This window comes from Carcharhinus amblyrhynchos, chromosome 2 (genome assembly GCF_965287045.1).
Source record: "Carcharhinus amblyrhynchos chromosome 2, sCarAmb.v2.hapA, whole genome shotgun sequence".
Lineage (NCBI taxonomy): Eukaryota > Metazoa > Chordata > Chondrichthyes > Carcharhiniformes > Carcharhinidae > Carcharhinus > Carcharhinus amblyrhynchos.
Window position 1 is genome coordinate 69,067,673 of NC_137325.1, and position 13,227 is coordinate 69,080,899.

Here is a 13,227-nt window from a genome sequence, read left to right on the forward strand (position 1 = left end):
TTTGCCAGGACAAAGACTAGTTTCTGAAGGATAATATTTTTATTTGATATATTATTGTCACATGTATTAGCATACAGTGAAAAGTATTGTTTCTTGCGCGCTATACAGATGAAGCATACTGTTCATAGAGAAGGAAATGAGAGAGTGCTGAATATAGTGTTCCAGTCTTAGCTAGGAATCAACTTAATGCAAGGTAGGTTCATTCAAAAGTCTGACGGCAGCAGAGGTGATAATGAGATGAAAGATTAATCAATCAAATTAATTATGTTTTCCTCCAGCAACCATTAGTATCTTTGTGCTCTGAATAGAATTTAACACTTATGCTTTAGGGATATTTTGAGGTGTCAATATTTATGTATCTTTGTTTTCTTCTGTTCCTCCCACCAGTAAACCAGGATGTGCAGAGTATTTCTTAAATAGTGAGAGATTAGAAAGTGAAGATGTGCAAAGGGACCTGGGTGTCCTCATCAGTAAGTCAGGTACGTGGCAGATGCAGCAAGCAATTAGGAAGGTTAATTGTATGTTAGCATTTATTGTAAGAAGATTTGAGTGCAGGAGAATGAAATTTTGCTTCAATTGTATAGAACCTTGGTTAGACTGTACCTTGAGTATTGGGTGCAGTTTTGGATCCTTTCACTTTAGGAAGGATCTCATTGTCAGAAAAGAAGTGAAGCAAAGGTCCACCAGACTTATTCCCAGGATGGCCGGACTGTCTGTGAAGAGACACTGAGGAAACTGGGCCTGTATTCTTAGCGTTATTCTAATTTTTTTGAAACCTATAAAATAGTTTTAGGAAATAGTGATAAAATGAAAAGAAAGGAAATCCAGTTCTTGGAAATGTGTTCTGTTAGTTGCATGTCAAAAAAACCGTTTACAAATGGAAACAAGATATCGTGGTGCTAGTATTTTGATATGTTAATAAGCCTAGACACATTGTAAACAGATGTTTACCTTAGACAAGTTGAAGGGTTTGAGTAAAGATTTTGAAGTTCAAAGCGGAAGATGGGGTGTGAATTTCACAATTGCATTCCAAAAGATGAATTCGATCCAATTCAATTTTATTGTCATTGTATAGTGCACATCTAAATACAAATACAACAAAAAATGAGCTTACAGGCACCCAAGATACAAATAAAAAAAAATGAAAATAGTCATTATAGTATAGTGCCAATAGTCATTAAGTGTATACATGTATATTGTATATACCCATCGCCTGGGAATATGTTAAAGGATGATCTTCAGTTGATAACAGCTCTGGAGAAGAATCTGTAACACCTCCCAGATAGCAGGGCGGGGGGCAAAAGTCTTTTGCGGGATTGGGTGGAATCTCTAATAATGTTGAGAGATTTCCGCAGACAGCGTTTGTGATAAATATTCCGGATAGCTGGTACCTGGATGCCGATGATATATTGGGCAGTTTTGAAAGCTGCAGAGCTTTCCAGTCAGAAATGGAGCAACTGCCGTATCGCACCGTGATGCAGTTCGACAAATGTTTGCTGTTGTGCACCGATAGAAGCTTGATAAAAGCTGGGGAGAACAGGAGGCTCTGTTAGCCTCGTCAGGAATTATAGGTGCTGCTGAGCCACCTTTTCTAGGGAGGAGGAGTTGAGGGACCTTGAGAGGTCCTCCATGATATGAACACCCAGGAATTTGAAGCTGCAGGCCCTTTCCACCTCTGCTCCATTGATGTAAATTGGTGTGTGCTGCCTCTGGACTTGAAGTCCACAATGAGTTCTTTGATCTTCTTAGTGTTGGGGCCAGGTTGTTTCTAGCACTTCCCATGACCAGGTGCTGGACCTTTTCCATGTAGGCTGACTCGTTGTTATTAGGCTGACCATTGTAGTGTCATCCGCAAACTTGATGCTATTGCTGCCACAGACAGGCACACAGTCATGTGAAGAGTGGGTAGGGAACAGGGCTCAGCAAACATCCTTATGGAGTCCCGGTACTCGGGGGTTAGAGTGGGGGAAGGTGAGGTTACCTAACCTAACAGACTGGAGCCTGTTGGTTAGGAAGTCCAGGTCCAGTTACAGAGGGAGGTGTTGACTCCTAGGGTATGGACTTTATGGACAAGCTTGGTGGGGATGACGGTTTTAAATCCTGAGCTGTAGTCAACATACAGCATTCTAACATAGATGTCTTTGCCTTCCAAACGGATCAAAATGAAGTCGAGTAATAGAAATAGCATCTTCGTTTAACTGTTTGCACGGTAGGCAAACAAGCAGTGAAGGTTATTAACAATGATTTCTGAGAAAGCTAGTTCAGAAAAGAGAAGCCAGTATGTTAGGGGCAAGTTCATCCAATGCAAGTTAGCTGCTTTTGAACCTGGCCCATAGCTCCCAGCAAGCTGTGCTTGGAGGAAAACCTGCTTGAGAAACCACTTGCTCTATCCTAAATCGGAAGGAAGATACAAGTGCCTGATGTGGTCAATATTGCTGAATTTGTTGTTGAAGCCTATGGGCTGTTGTTTGGGGAGATTTAGTTCTGATGTTAAAATTGAGGGATTCGAAACTGGGTAAATTTAAAGGTACTGCTTATAGCCATTAATGTAGTTAAGTGTATTTCTAGTTGACATCCTTGTGTAGTTTATTGTTTAATAAACATTTTATTTAAAGTCATCACAACATTTGGGACATCCTTCATTGGTCTTCATGTCTTTCCTCGCATTATACCAAATTGCAAACATACAGTTGAGAAGGTGTTCAAGTTTCCCTTCTGGGATTTGGATTTCCCTAGCATTTAACATCAGCCATGCTGTTAACGCTTGATACTCAAATGTAGCTGAACATAGCTCAAAGCTGGCATGTTGCGCAGGTGGATTACGATTAGGTAGAAGTCTTTGTTTTATTGTAGTTGTTACATGGCCTGGCAAAATGTGCTAATGAAGAGGGAATTGGCAGTGAGTTGAGAGGTCTTAAGTCAGTAGCAAATATGCTTGGCTGTGCATTGTATGTACAGAAAAGAATGTCTCCTACCTGCTACTACCACGTAAATGATTCTTGTTATAGTATCTGTGTGATGAGAAAAGTGAGTTGCCCTGTACTTAGTCCATTTTCTATATCCTGATGTTCGATTTAGTCAGTTGTTTGAACAAATTACAAAATATTAGAATGACCGTTTTACAACTGTGTTAAATAGGTGGCACAATGGTAGCACTGCTGCCTGTCAACATAAGTAACCTGGGTTCAATTCCAGCTTTGGGTGATAATACGTGTGCAGTTTATGTATTCTTTTTGTGTCTGTGTGGGTTTCTTCTGGGTGCTCCAGTTTTTCTCCCACAATTTAAAGATGTGCAGGTTGGATGGATTGATCATGGTGCAAGGATTGGATGGAGGGGCAGGCCTGGGTGGGATGTTCTTTCAGAGAGTTGTTGCAGACTCAAAGGACCAAATAGCTTATTTGTGCAATGAAGGTATTCTGTGATTCTAAGTAGGCCTCACTGTTCAGCTGAATCTGGAGTATTGCGCACAGTTTTGGTTTCCTTGAGGGAGGATGTCAATGCATTAGAGGTGCATCAGGGATTAGGGATTTGTCTTATGAAAGAGATTAAGCAGTTTAGGCCGCCCAGGTTGGAATTTAGACAGTGCGAGGAGATCTTAAGTTGGAGAAGATTCTAAAGGGGATTGACAGGGTAGACGTAAAATGCATGTTTCCTAATGTTGGACATTCCAGAATGAGAGTCTGTGGTTTTAGGCTAAGGGGTGGAAGATTTAAATCAGAAATGAGGGGGAATTATTTGACTCAAAGGCTTGTGAACTTGTAGAATTCTCTGCCCCAGAGTGCAGTGGATGCCGGAGCACTAAACACATTTAAGAACATAAGAACATAGGAGCAGAAGTAGGCCATCTAGCCCTTCAAGCCTGCCCCGCCATTCAGTAAGATCATGGCTGACCTGTCGTGGCTCAGTTCCACATTCCCGCCCTCTCCCCGTAACCCTTAATCCCCTCACTTATCAAAAACCCATCAACCCGCGTCTTAAAAATATTTAGCGAGGCAGCCTCCACCACTTCAACGGGCAGAGAATTCCAGAGATTCACCACCCTTTGAGCGAAGAAGTTCCTCCTCAAAGGAGGAGATAGATAGAATTTTAATTAGCAGAGAGATGAGGGATTATGGTGAGAAGGAAAGAAGATGGAGATGCGGCAGAGATGAAATCTGCCATAATCGTATTGAATGGCAGAGCAGGTTCAAGGGCTGAATTGCATCTTCCTGCTTCTAGTTCTTAAGTTCTTATGTTATTTATGGTAAGATGCAAGGTACAACCTGAACCCAGTATATAATAATCGAGAGCTCAATACTTGTGAGCTCTTGTGCTGAAAGAACACCATGGAATCTCCTAAGGAAGTTCCCAAAATCTGAACTTGTTCGGTGGTACAGAGCTTGAGTAATGCAGAAAAAAAGGGACATGTTGAAGCTTTTCATCTTGCATTTATCAGAACATTTTTCAAAAATCTGGACGCTTTGCAAGAATACCAGTATAAAGGGAAAATAACAATTTATAAGGAGGAATGCATGCTGATTTTGCGGCAAGTCGACTCTGGTTCTGCTCTTCCACCAAATGGGAGTGGGATCTTTCATGTCATGATGTGGAGATGCCGGCATTGGACTGGGGTAAACACAGTAAGAAGTCTGACAACACCAGGTTTAAGTCCAACCGATTTATTTGATAGTGAACTCACAAGCTTTCGGGTTTGCCCCTTTGTCAGGCGAATGGAGAGCTCTGGCCTCTGAGTCCAGAACTCTCCATTCGCCTGACGAAGGGGCAAACCCCAAAAGCTCGTGAGTTCACTATCAAATAAATCGGTTGGACTTAAACCTGGTGTTGTCAGACTTCTTACTAGCTTTCATGTCCACGTGAAAGGGATTACGTCGTCTTTGAAAGATGGCAGCTTGGTGCATATCTCCCTCAGTACTGCAATAAAGTGCTAGAACGAACTCTCAATTTCATGGCTCAGAGATGAGTGCTATCAGCTGAGCCATACTGACACTGTTCCACAAAGTGTTGGCGAAAGTGAATGAAGTGGTGATAATATGGCTGCAACTTCCCTCATTGATCAGATTGCTTCATACCTGTCTGATGATTTCTGTCTGCAATGTAGATTACTTTGATTAAAATTGGTGCTGCCTGCATACCTGGACAATTTAAGCTTTATGAATATTTTTCTTCAATTGAACACTTCTCTTATGGCAATTGTACTGAATACTTATGGTCTAAGAATTGCTGTGCACCTAGCCAAGCTGTTTCAATACAGCTACAACACTGGCATTTACCCTGCAATGTGGAAAATTATCCTGGTGTGTCTGTATACAAAAAGCAAGACAAATCTAACCTGGCTAATTGCTGGCCCATCAGTCTACTCTCAATCATTTGCAAAATGATGGAATGTATCGCTTAGCAATAACCTGCTCACTTGCCACACAGCCCCTAACTTTATTGCAATTTTGGCTCAGACACACAGAAGAGTTGAACTCCAGAGAATGAATGTCTTTGACATCAAAGCAGGTTTCATCAAATGTGGCATCAAGGAGCCCTAGCAAAATGAGTAGGAATCAAGGGGAGAGCTCTCTGCTGGTCAGAATCATACCTAGCACAAAATAAGATATTTGCAGTTGTTGGAGATCAAACATCCCAGTTCCAGTACATCACTGCAGGAATTCCTCGGGGTGGTGTCCTAGGCCCAATCACCTGGGCTGGATGGATGGGTTACCACTGACCAGAAACTGAGCAGGATCAAACATATAAATACTGTGTCTAGTGGGTCAGAGTTGGCAGTTCTGTAGTGAGTAACTTGCCTCCTGGCTCCCCAAAGTCTGTCCACCATTTACGAGGTAAGAAGTCTCACAACACCAGGTTAAAGTCCAACCAGTTTATTTGAAAGCAAACCCAAAAGCTTTCAGAAACGCTGTTCCTTTGTCAGGTGTGCCACATCATGACCACCATCTACAAGACATGCCAGGAGTGTGGTGGAATACCGTCTACTTTCCTGGATGAGTGCAACTCCAGCAGCACTCAACAAGCTCATTACCATCCAGGACACTGCAGTCTGCTTGATTAACACCTCACCAACCACCTTCAACTTTCATTCCATCCACCACTGATGGAGTGGCAGCAGTGTTCACTATCTGCAAAATGCATGGAAACAACTCACCAAGGCTTCTTCAACAGCACTTTCATGAAACTTGCAACCTCCATCACCCAGAAGGACAGGGAAGCAGATACGTGGAAACACCACCACCTGCAAGTTTCCCTCCGAGATGCACACTAACCTGACTCGGAACTATATCGCTGTTCCTTCGCTGTCACTGGGTCAAAATTCCGGAATTCCCTTCTTAACAGCACTGCGGGTGTACCTGCACCACATGGACTGCAGTGATGCAAGAAGGTAGCTGAATACCATTTTTGCAAGGGCAGTTAGTGATAGGCAATAAATTCTGGCTTTGCCAGCAGTGGCTACATTCTATGAAATAACTTTTAAAAATTGGAAACTAGCTTGTACGTTTCTTGGTTTTGTTTTTCATAAATACTGTTCTGACCTTCACCATAAACTGCAAGGAAAGTCTTTATTTTCATTTATCACCATGCTGTTCTTTAGCTTAGTATATATTTAGTCGTATCTGCACAGCATTAATCTAGTATGGTAATCACAGAATCCTAGGTGCAGAAGGAGGCATTGATCACAATCCCACCCAGGCCCTATCCTCATGCATTTATCCTAGTTAGTTTTCCTGATGCCAAGGGACAAGTTAGTATGGCCAATCCATCTAACTTGCACATCTTTGCATGGTGAGAGGAAACCAGAGCACCCAGGGGAGTGCAGAGGAGGTTTACTAGGCTGATACTGGAGTTGAGGGGCTTGAGCTATGAGGAGAGGCTGAATAAACTGGGCTTGTACTCGTTAGAGTTTAGAAGAATGAGGGGAGATCTCATTGAGACGTATAAGATGATGAATGGGATGGATAGGATAGAGGTGGAGAGACTCTTCCCGCTCAAAAAAGACAGTAGGACTAGGCGGCACAGCCTCAAGATAAAAGGGGGGTGGTTTAGAACGGAGTTGAGGAGGAACTTCTTCACTCAAAGGGTGGTGAATCTCTGGAATTCTCTGCCCGTTGAAGTGGTGGAGGCTGCCTCGCTAAATATTTTTAAGACGCGGGTTGATGGGTTTTTGATAGGAGAGGGGATTAAGGGTTATGGGGAGAGGGCGGGAAAGTGGAACTGAGCAGCGACAGATCAGCCATGATCTTATTGAATGGCGGGGCAGGCTCGAAGGGCTGGATGGCCTACTCCTGCTCCTATTTCTTATGCTCTTATGTTCTTATTTTACTTGATATATCAATTTGTGGTTTTTTAAATACTCCTTTTATGTTAACAGCCTGGACATTGAAATGTGATCCGGGGCAAATGAGGCCCTTCAACCCATTGTATACGTACTGCCTCTTAAGTAGAACAGTGCAAATAAAACTCGCCTTGAGGAAATTGAGGAAATCTTGTGTGAATTACCTTTGTGTTGCTATTTGATCTACTTGCACTGCCAGAAAGTGTGGTGCTTTCCAGATCTTCACAGTTTGCTGCAAGGGGATGTGGAGAGCAGAAAGCCTTTCTGCAAGTCACCTCTGGTTCTTTTTGCTAATTGTCTTATCTATATCACCTGATGACTGACTCGTTGATCACAGTTCTCCTTATTTGCTCCATCATCACAGACCTATCATGATTTTGAATGCCTCTATTAAATCCCTCACTTTAGAGAACAAGAGCTTCTCTTGGCTCTCCACATAGCTAAAGTTCCTTATCTCCAGTACCATTTTACTCAATTTTCTCTGCACTCTTGCAAAGGAATTAACACCCTGCTTAAAATGTGATACTCAGAATTGAATACAATATGTTTAAGGCCAAATCAGTATTCAGAAACTTGCTTGCTTTTGCACTTTCTACCTCTTAAAGCTAAGGATTCCAAAACCTTTTCGAACTTGTCCAGAAAAATTAATGCACCCTCTTTTTAAAATTGTACCATATTTCTTTGTCATCTTGTTGAATTGTATAATTTCACTCTTCCTTCCTTCTTATTCACCAATTTTGAGATTTGTATCATTTAGACATTCTGCTCTGTATATCATAACACACAGTCATAATAGGAACAAGAGGGGGCTATTCAGCTTCTCAAATCTGCTCTGTCATTCAGTAAGAAGATGACCGATCTGATTAGAGAAAGCAGTAAAGCTATGATATGACTGCTGAGTTCAAACTGGATTTCCACTTTGAGGCATACTAGACCAGTTTGGACCAGCACCAGTCATTTCTCAAGTTATACTGTGTTTTCCCCTCTCCTTAACTTCTGCCCCTATAACCCTCAACTCCCTTTTTCAAATAAAAATCTGTCTAATTCGGCCTTTAATATAGTCAATGACTAGCCTCCACTTGGGGAAGTGAATTCCATACACAAACAGCCGTCTGATAGAAGAAACTCCTCCTCACTTTCTTTTCTTGATTTTGAAACTTGAGTTTTTCAAGTTCTAAATTTTTCCTGTACAGGAAAATGTATCTCAGCATCTACCCTGCTAAATCCCCTCAAAGTCTTTATATGTTTCAATAAGATCACCGTTCATACTTAGAAACTCCAATGAATATAGACCCAATCTGCTCAATCTTTCCTCAAAAGCCAAATGCTAGGTAGTCGGATAGAGAACTTTTAAACTGCTTCCAATGCGAGTGCATCCCTTCAGTGAGACATACTGTAGCTATGGTCTAATGCAAGCCCAGTACAGTTGGAGCAAGAATTCTCTACTTATGTCATACCCTTTGCAATAAAGGCCAACATTTTGTTAAGAGCCGATGTTTGGGAATTCCAAATCCAAGGAAGGAAACTTGAAATGCCTGCTGTTAACTGTATTTTGCAATGTGAAGACCATGAAAGATGTCCCAAACAGTTTTCTGATTATTTTAAACAAAATAAATATATATTAAATGCACTGCTGTTGCATGCGCCAGTTTCAAAACTGCTCACTTGCATAAGGTGAATTTACCTCATTCTCCCCTTATCTGAATTAACCTTCTCAGAAGTCGCTCTTTCTTTTATTATGTGAGGTCAACTTTTAGAATGCAGCTTGTGAAATTCGCTCCCCTCTTTTTTGAACTTTTATCATCTTTAACATTGGCAACTGCTTTAGGTAAATATTTGTTTATACTGTTACTAAGCTAATCAGCATATCAAAACCTTAGTTCCATCAACTCTGCCAACCTGTCTTTATTAGAATTTTCATGTTAATTTTTTAAAAATAGTTTGTTTTTCTTTAAACATACAGCCACCAGAACACGTTCCCAATTATTGGATTTCTTATTTTTTAAATTTTATCACAACTTCCTAATAACTTATTTTGCCACCCTAATTAATTGCTGTACCTGCATACTGAATTTTTGTGATTCATCTATGTGAAAACCCAGACCCTTTTGCACTGCAGCATTCCAGAGTCTCTTCATTTAAACAATATTCTGCTTTTCTATCCTTCCCACTAAAGTGAACAAGTTCACATTTTTCCATATTATACTTCGCCGGCCAAATTTTTGCTCACTGTCACTAAAGCCACTTGCTTTTCTTTAATTAGCTTTCTTATCTATTATCTTAATGTCAGCAGAATTGGCTGTGATACAGTCAGTACTTTCATCAAATCATGAATACTTATTGTAAATGGTTGAGGCCCCAGTATTGATCCCTGTAGCAGTCCACTAGTTATAGTTTGTGAACTGATTAAGTTATCCTGACTCTGTTTCCTATTAGTTATGATGTGGAGATGCCAATGTTGGACTTCAGTAAGCTCAGTAAGAAGTCTCGCAACACCAGGTGAACGTCCAGCAGGTTTATTTGGCAGCTTTAGCTTTGGGAGTCTTAGGCTCCTTCACCAGGTGAGTGAAGAGCTGTGTTCACAAACAATGTATATGCCCTGTTTGTGAAGGAGCCAAAGACTGTAAGCTAGTGCTGTCAAATCAACCTGTTGAACTTTAACCTGGTGTTGTGAGACTTCTTACTGTCCTATTAGTTGGCCAGTTCTCTATCAATTCTAATATCTCATCCCCAGTACCATTACCTCTTAACTCGTGGAGTTTTAAGTAGTACGTTGTCAAATGCTGTTTGGAAATAAAATCTACCTATTGGTTTTTCTTTGAGTTGTGCTTGTTACATCCTCAAAATAACTCAAACACGTTAGTCAAATGCTGTTTAATCATTTTTCTGATGCCTTGCGACTACCTCCTTTTTAAGAATGAATTCTTGTGTTTTCTCAAAGACAGATTTTGGGTTAACCGATCTATAGTTTCCTGCTTTCTGCTTCCCTCAAAAATACATGAAATAGGATCGGGAGCAGACTCCCTCTACCCATCCACCCCCTGTATCCCTTCCTTACAATTTTTAAGAGACCAAAAATATGTCTATCGCAACTTTTAAATGTGTTCAACAATGGAGCAACTGCAACTTTCTAGGGTAGAGAATTCCAAAAATTCAAAAACTTTGAGTGCAATAATTTGTCCTTATCTCGATTGTAAATGATTGGTCCATTATACAGAGGCTGTGAACTGGAGTTCTGGATTAGATTGTCTGACCAACAGAATCAATATCTACCCTATCAAGCCTCTTAAGAACGTTTAAAAACAAATTACTGTGCATTGTGGAATCTGAAACAAAAGTAGGAAATGGTGGCAAATCTCAGCTCATCTGACAGCATTTGTGGAGAGAATAGAGGTAATATTTCAAGTGGACTTGAAATGTTAGCTCTGTTTTCTCCACAGGTGCTGTCAGACATGCAGAGATTTTCCAGCAAACCCTTCCAACTGCTGTATGTTTCAATGAGGTCACCTCACTTTCTAAATTGTTGAATATAGGCTCAGTTTATTCAACCTCTCATAATAGGATAACCCCTTCATCCCAGGAATCAAACTGGGGAACCTTTGCTGTACTGCCTCCAATGCAAATATATCCTTCCTTAAATATGAGCACAAAATAGTACACAGTATTTCAAATATAGTCTCACCAAAGCCCTGTAGAATTGTAGCAAGACTTAATTCCTGTACTTCAGCCCCTTTGAAAGCTGACATGCCGCTTGCTGTACCTGCATGCAAGTCTCTCTTAACATCAGAATTTACAAGTTTTACACCAAGCTTTACACCTTCTAAAAAAAAAAATTTTGCTTTTCTAATTTTGTGACCAAGTGAACAACATCATTCTTCTCCAGATTATGCTCCATCTAGTTGGCCACGCAATGTGTCTTATTGTTTTGCAGCTTCTGTCAACCCCATAGCTTACTTCTCTACCTAGCTTTATATCACTAGCAAAAATAGATACTTTGCCCCTTTACCTAAGTCACTAAATGAAACCTAAGTAACTTCTGAAGTTGTAGCTGGTGCATTAACTATCTCTGCAATTATTGCTTTTAAACTTCTCAACTGTAGGCATCTAGTCCTGGGAATGTGTCGGATTTTAGCCCCTGAAGTTTCTCTAATCTTTCTTTTGACATTAATTTTATTTTAATTTCCTCACTCCTTTCAGCCCTGACTTGTCTTTTATTTCTGTTACGTAACTTGTGTCTCCTACTGTGAAGACAGACACAAGTTATTTATTTGTTCAATACCTGTGCCACTTCCTCATTGCCCATGACAATTTTTTCTGTTTTTAAGAGACCATTAAGAGACTTTAGCTGTTTTCTTCCGGTTCATAGATTTAAGTACAAATTGTAAGAGTGTTTTTTATTTTTGGCTAGTTTACTCATTTTGCTTTTGTCCCTTTTTAATCAGCTTATTGGTGGGCTTCTGGTCTCCATGACAACCCCAATTCTCAGATTTGCTCCTTTTTTAATCCAATGCTATCCTTTAAATTCCTGAGTGAGCCACAAATGGGTTTTACCTGCAGAGCTTTTGTTTTTTAATTGTTTATTGAACATTTTGAATTGTTTCTTTGTTTCCCACTGTTCATTTACGTTTAGTTTCTTTACCCAATCAATCAACCAACCTAAGCCAATTATCTCCTCATCTATGTAATTGTCTTTGTTTAGTTAAATATTGTTGTTTGTGATTGGAGTATTGGCATTTCCAATCCTGATGTGCAGTTAAGTAATATATTTCTCAGTGGATCTTCACAATGAGATCACCAACCTCATTACACAGTACTAAGTAAATAATATAGCTTTACCCCAGTCAATTCCACCTCCACTATGTATCCACGTCTATGTCATCTCTGTTAATTTATTATAAAAAAAAACATGCCCAGTACGAATTCTGAAAAATGCTACCATACGTACTCCTCCAATCTGGAAAAACAACCATTTACCACTTCTATCCTTTGGCCAATTTTATATCCATATTGCAACTATTGTTAATCCTGCAGCCTTCAATTTTGCTAATTTTGTTCTGTAATACTTTGTCAAATCTTAGTCGAAAGTCAATATACACAACCTTTACCACGCCTCTCCAATGCTTCATCAGAGAACTCTGTTATGTTGGTCAAAGATGATTTGCCTCTAGCAACTACATACTGGCTTTCATTTATTTGTGCATGTTTTTGCAAATGACAATTAATTTTATCCTAGGTGATTGTTTCAACACTCGTGTAGTTGCCTGGTATATCCTGTCCTCTTTTTAATATTAATTTGTAGGATGTGAATGTCGCTGGCTGGGCCAGTATTTGTTGCCCATCTCATGGTGAGGTCCTTTCAAAGGGCCAACCACATTGCTGCAGATTTGTAGTCACATATAGGCCAGACAGGATAAAGATGACAGATTTCCTTCCCTAAAGGATGTTTATGAATCAGATGGGTTTTTGCAACAGTTGACAATGGTTTCACGGTCGTGATAAGATTTTTAATTCCAGTTTTTATTGGATTCAGATTTCACCATCTGCCATGGTTGGATTTGAACCAGGGTCCCCAGAATATTACCCTGGATGCAGTTATAATGTCACTGTCTTGTCTGGATGTTCCTTTGCCTTCACCAACGAAGTGTACCTAAGTCAGCAAAGCCCTGTATTAATGAATAACTAACTGTGCTGAAGCCGAAGTCCATGTCCAGTCTTGAGGACTGAACCTAAATATTCTGAAGCCTTTGATACAGTAAAGGTAATATTACTAATGGATTAAACATTGTTACTTTAGAACTTTTAAGCATAGTTAGCAATTTTGAAGTTGTCAGGAATTTTTGCTGTAATATGATTTTTCTTATTTGTGTGATATAAGCATTGCCGGCCAGGTCAT

The 13,227-nt window shown here is 40.2% G+C and overlaps 1 protein-coding gene across 4 annotated transcripts in view; it reads left to right on the forward strand.

The window, feature by feature from the left end:
- Positions 1–13,227, forward strand: part of snx13 (sorting nexin 13) — a 172,340-nt gene that overhangs the window by 27,389 nt on the left and 131,724 nt on the right. The window contains exon 1 of one of the 4 annotated variants that reach the window (XM_080207224.1): positions 388–479. The exons of the other annotated variants lie outside the window; for them this stretch is intronic. Within the exon in view, the coding sequence (XP_080063350.1) occupies positions 441–479 (39 nt within the window). The 5' untranslated portion in view covers positions 388–440. Of the gene's footprint in view, positions 1–387; positions 480–13,227 lie in introns of those variants that run through there. 4 annotated transcript variants of the gene reach the window in all.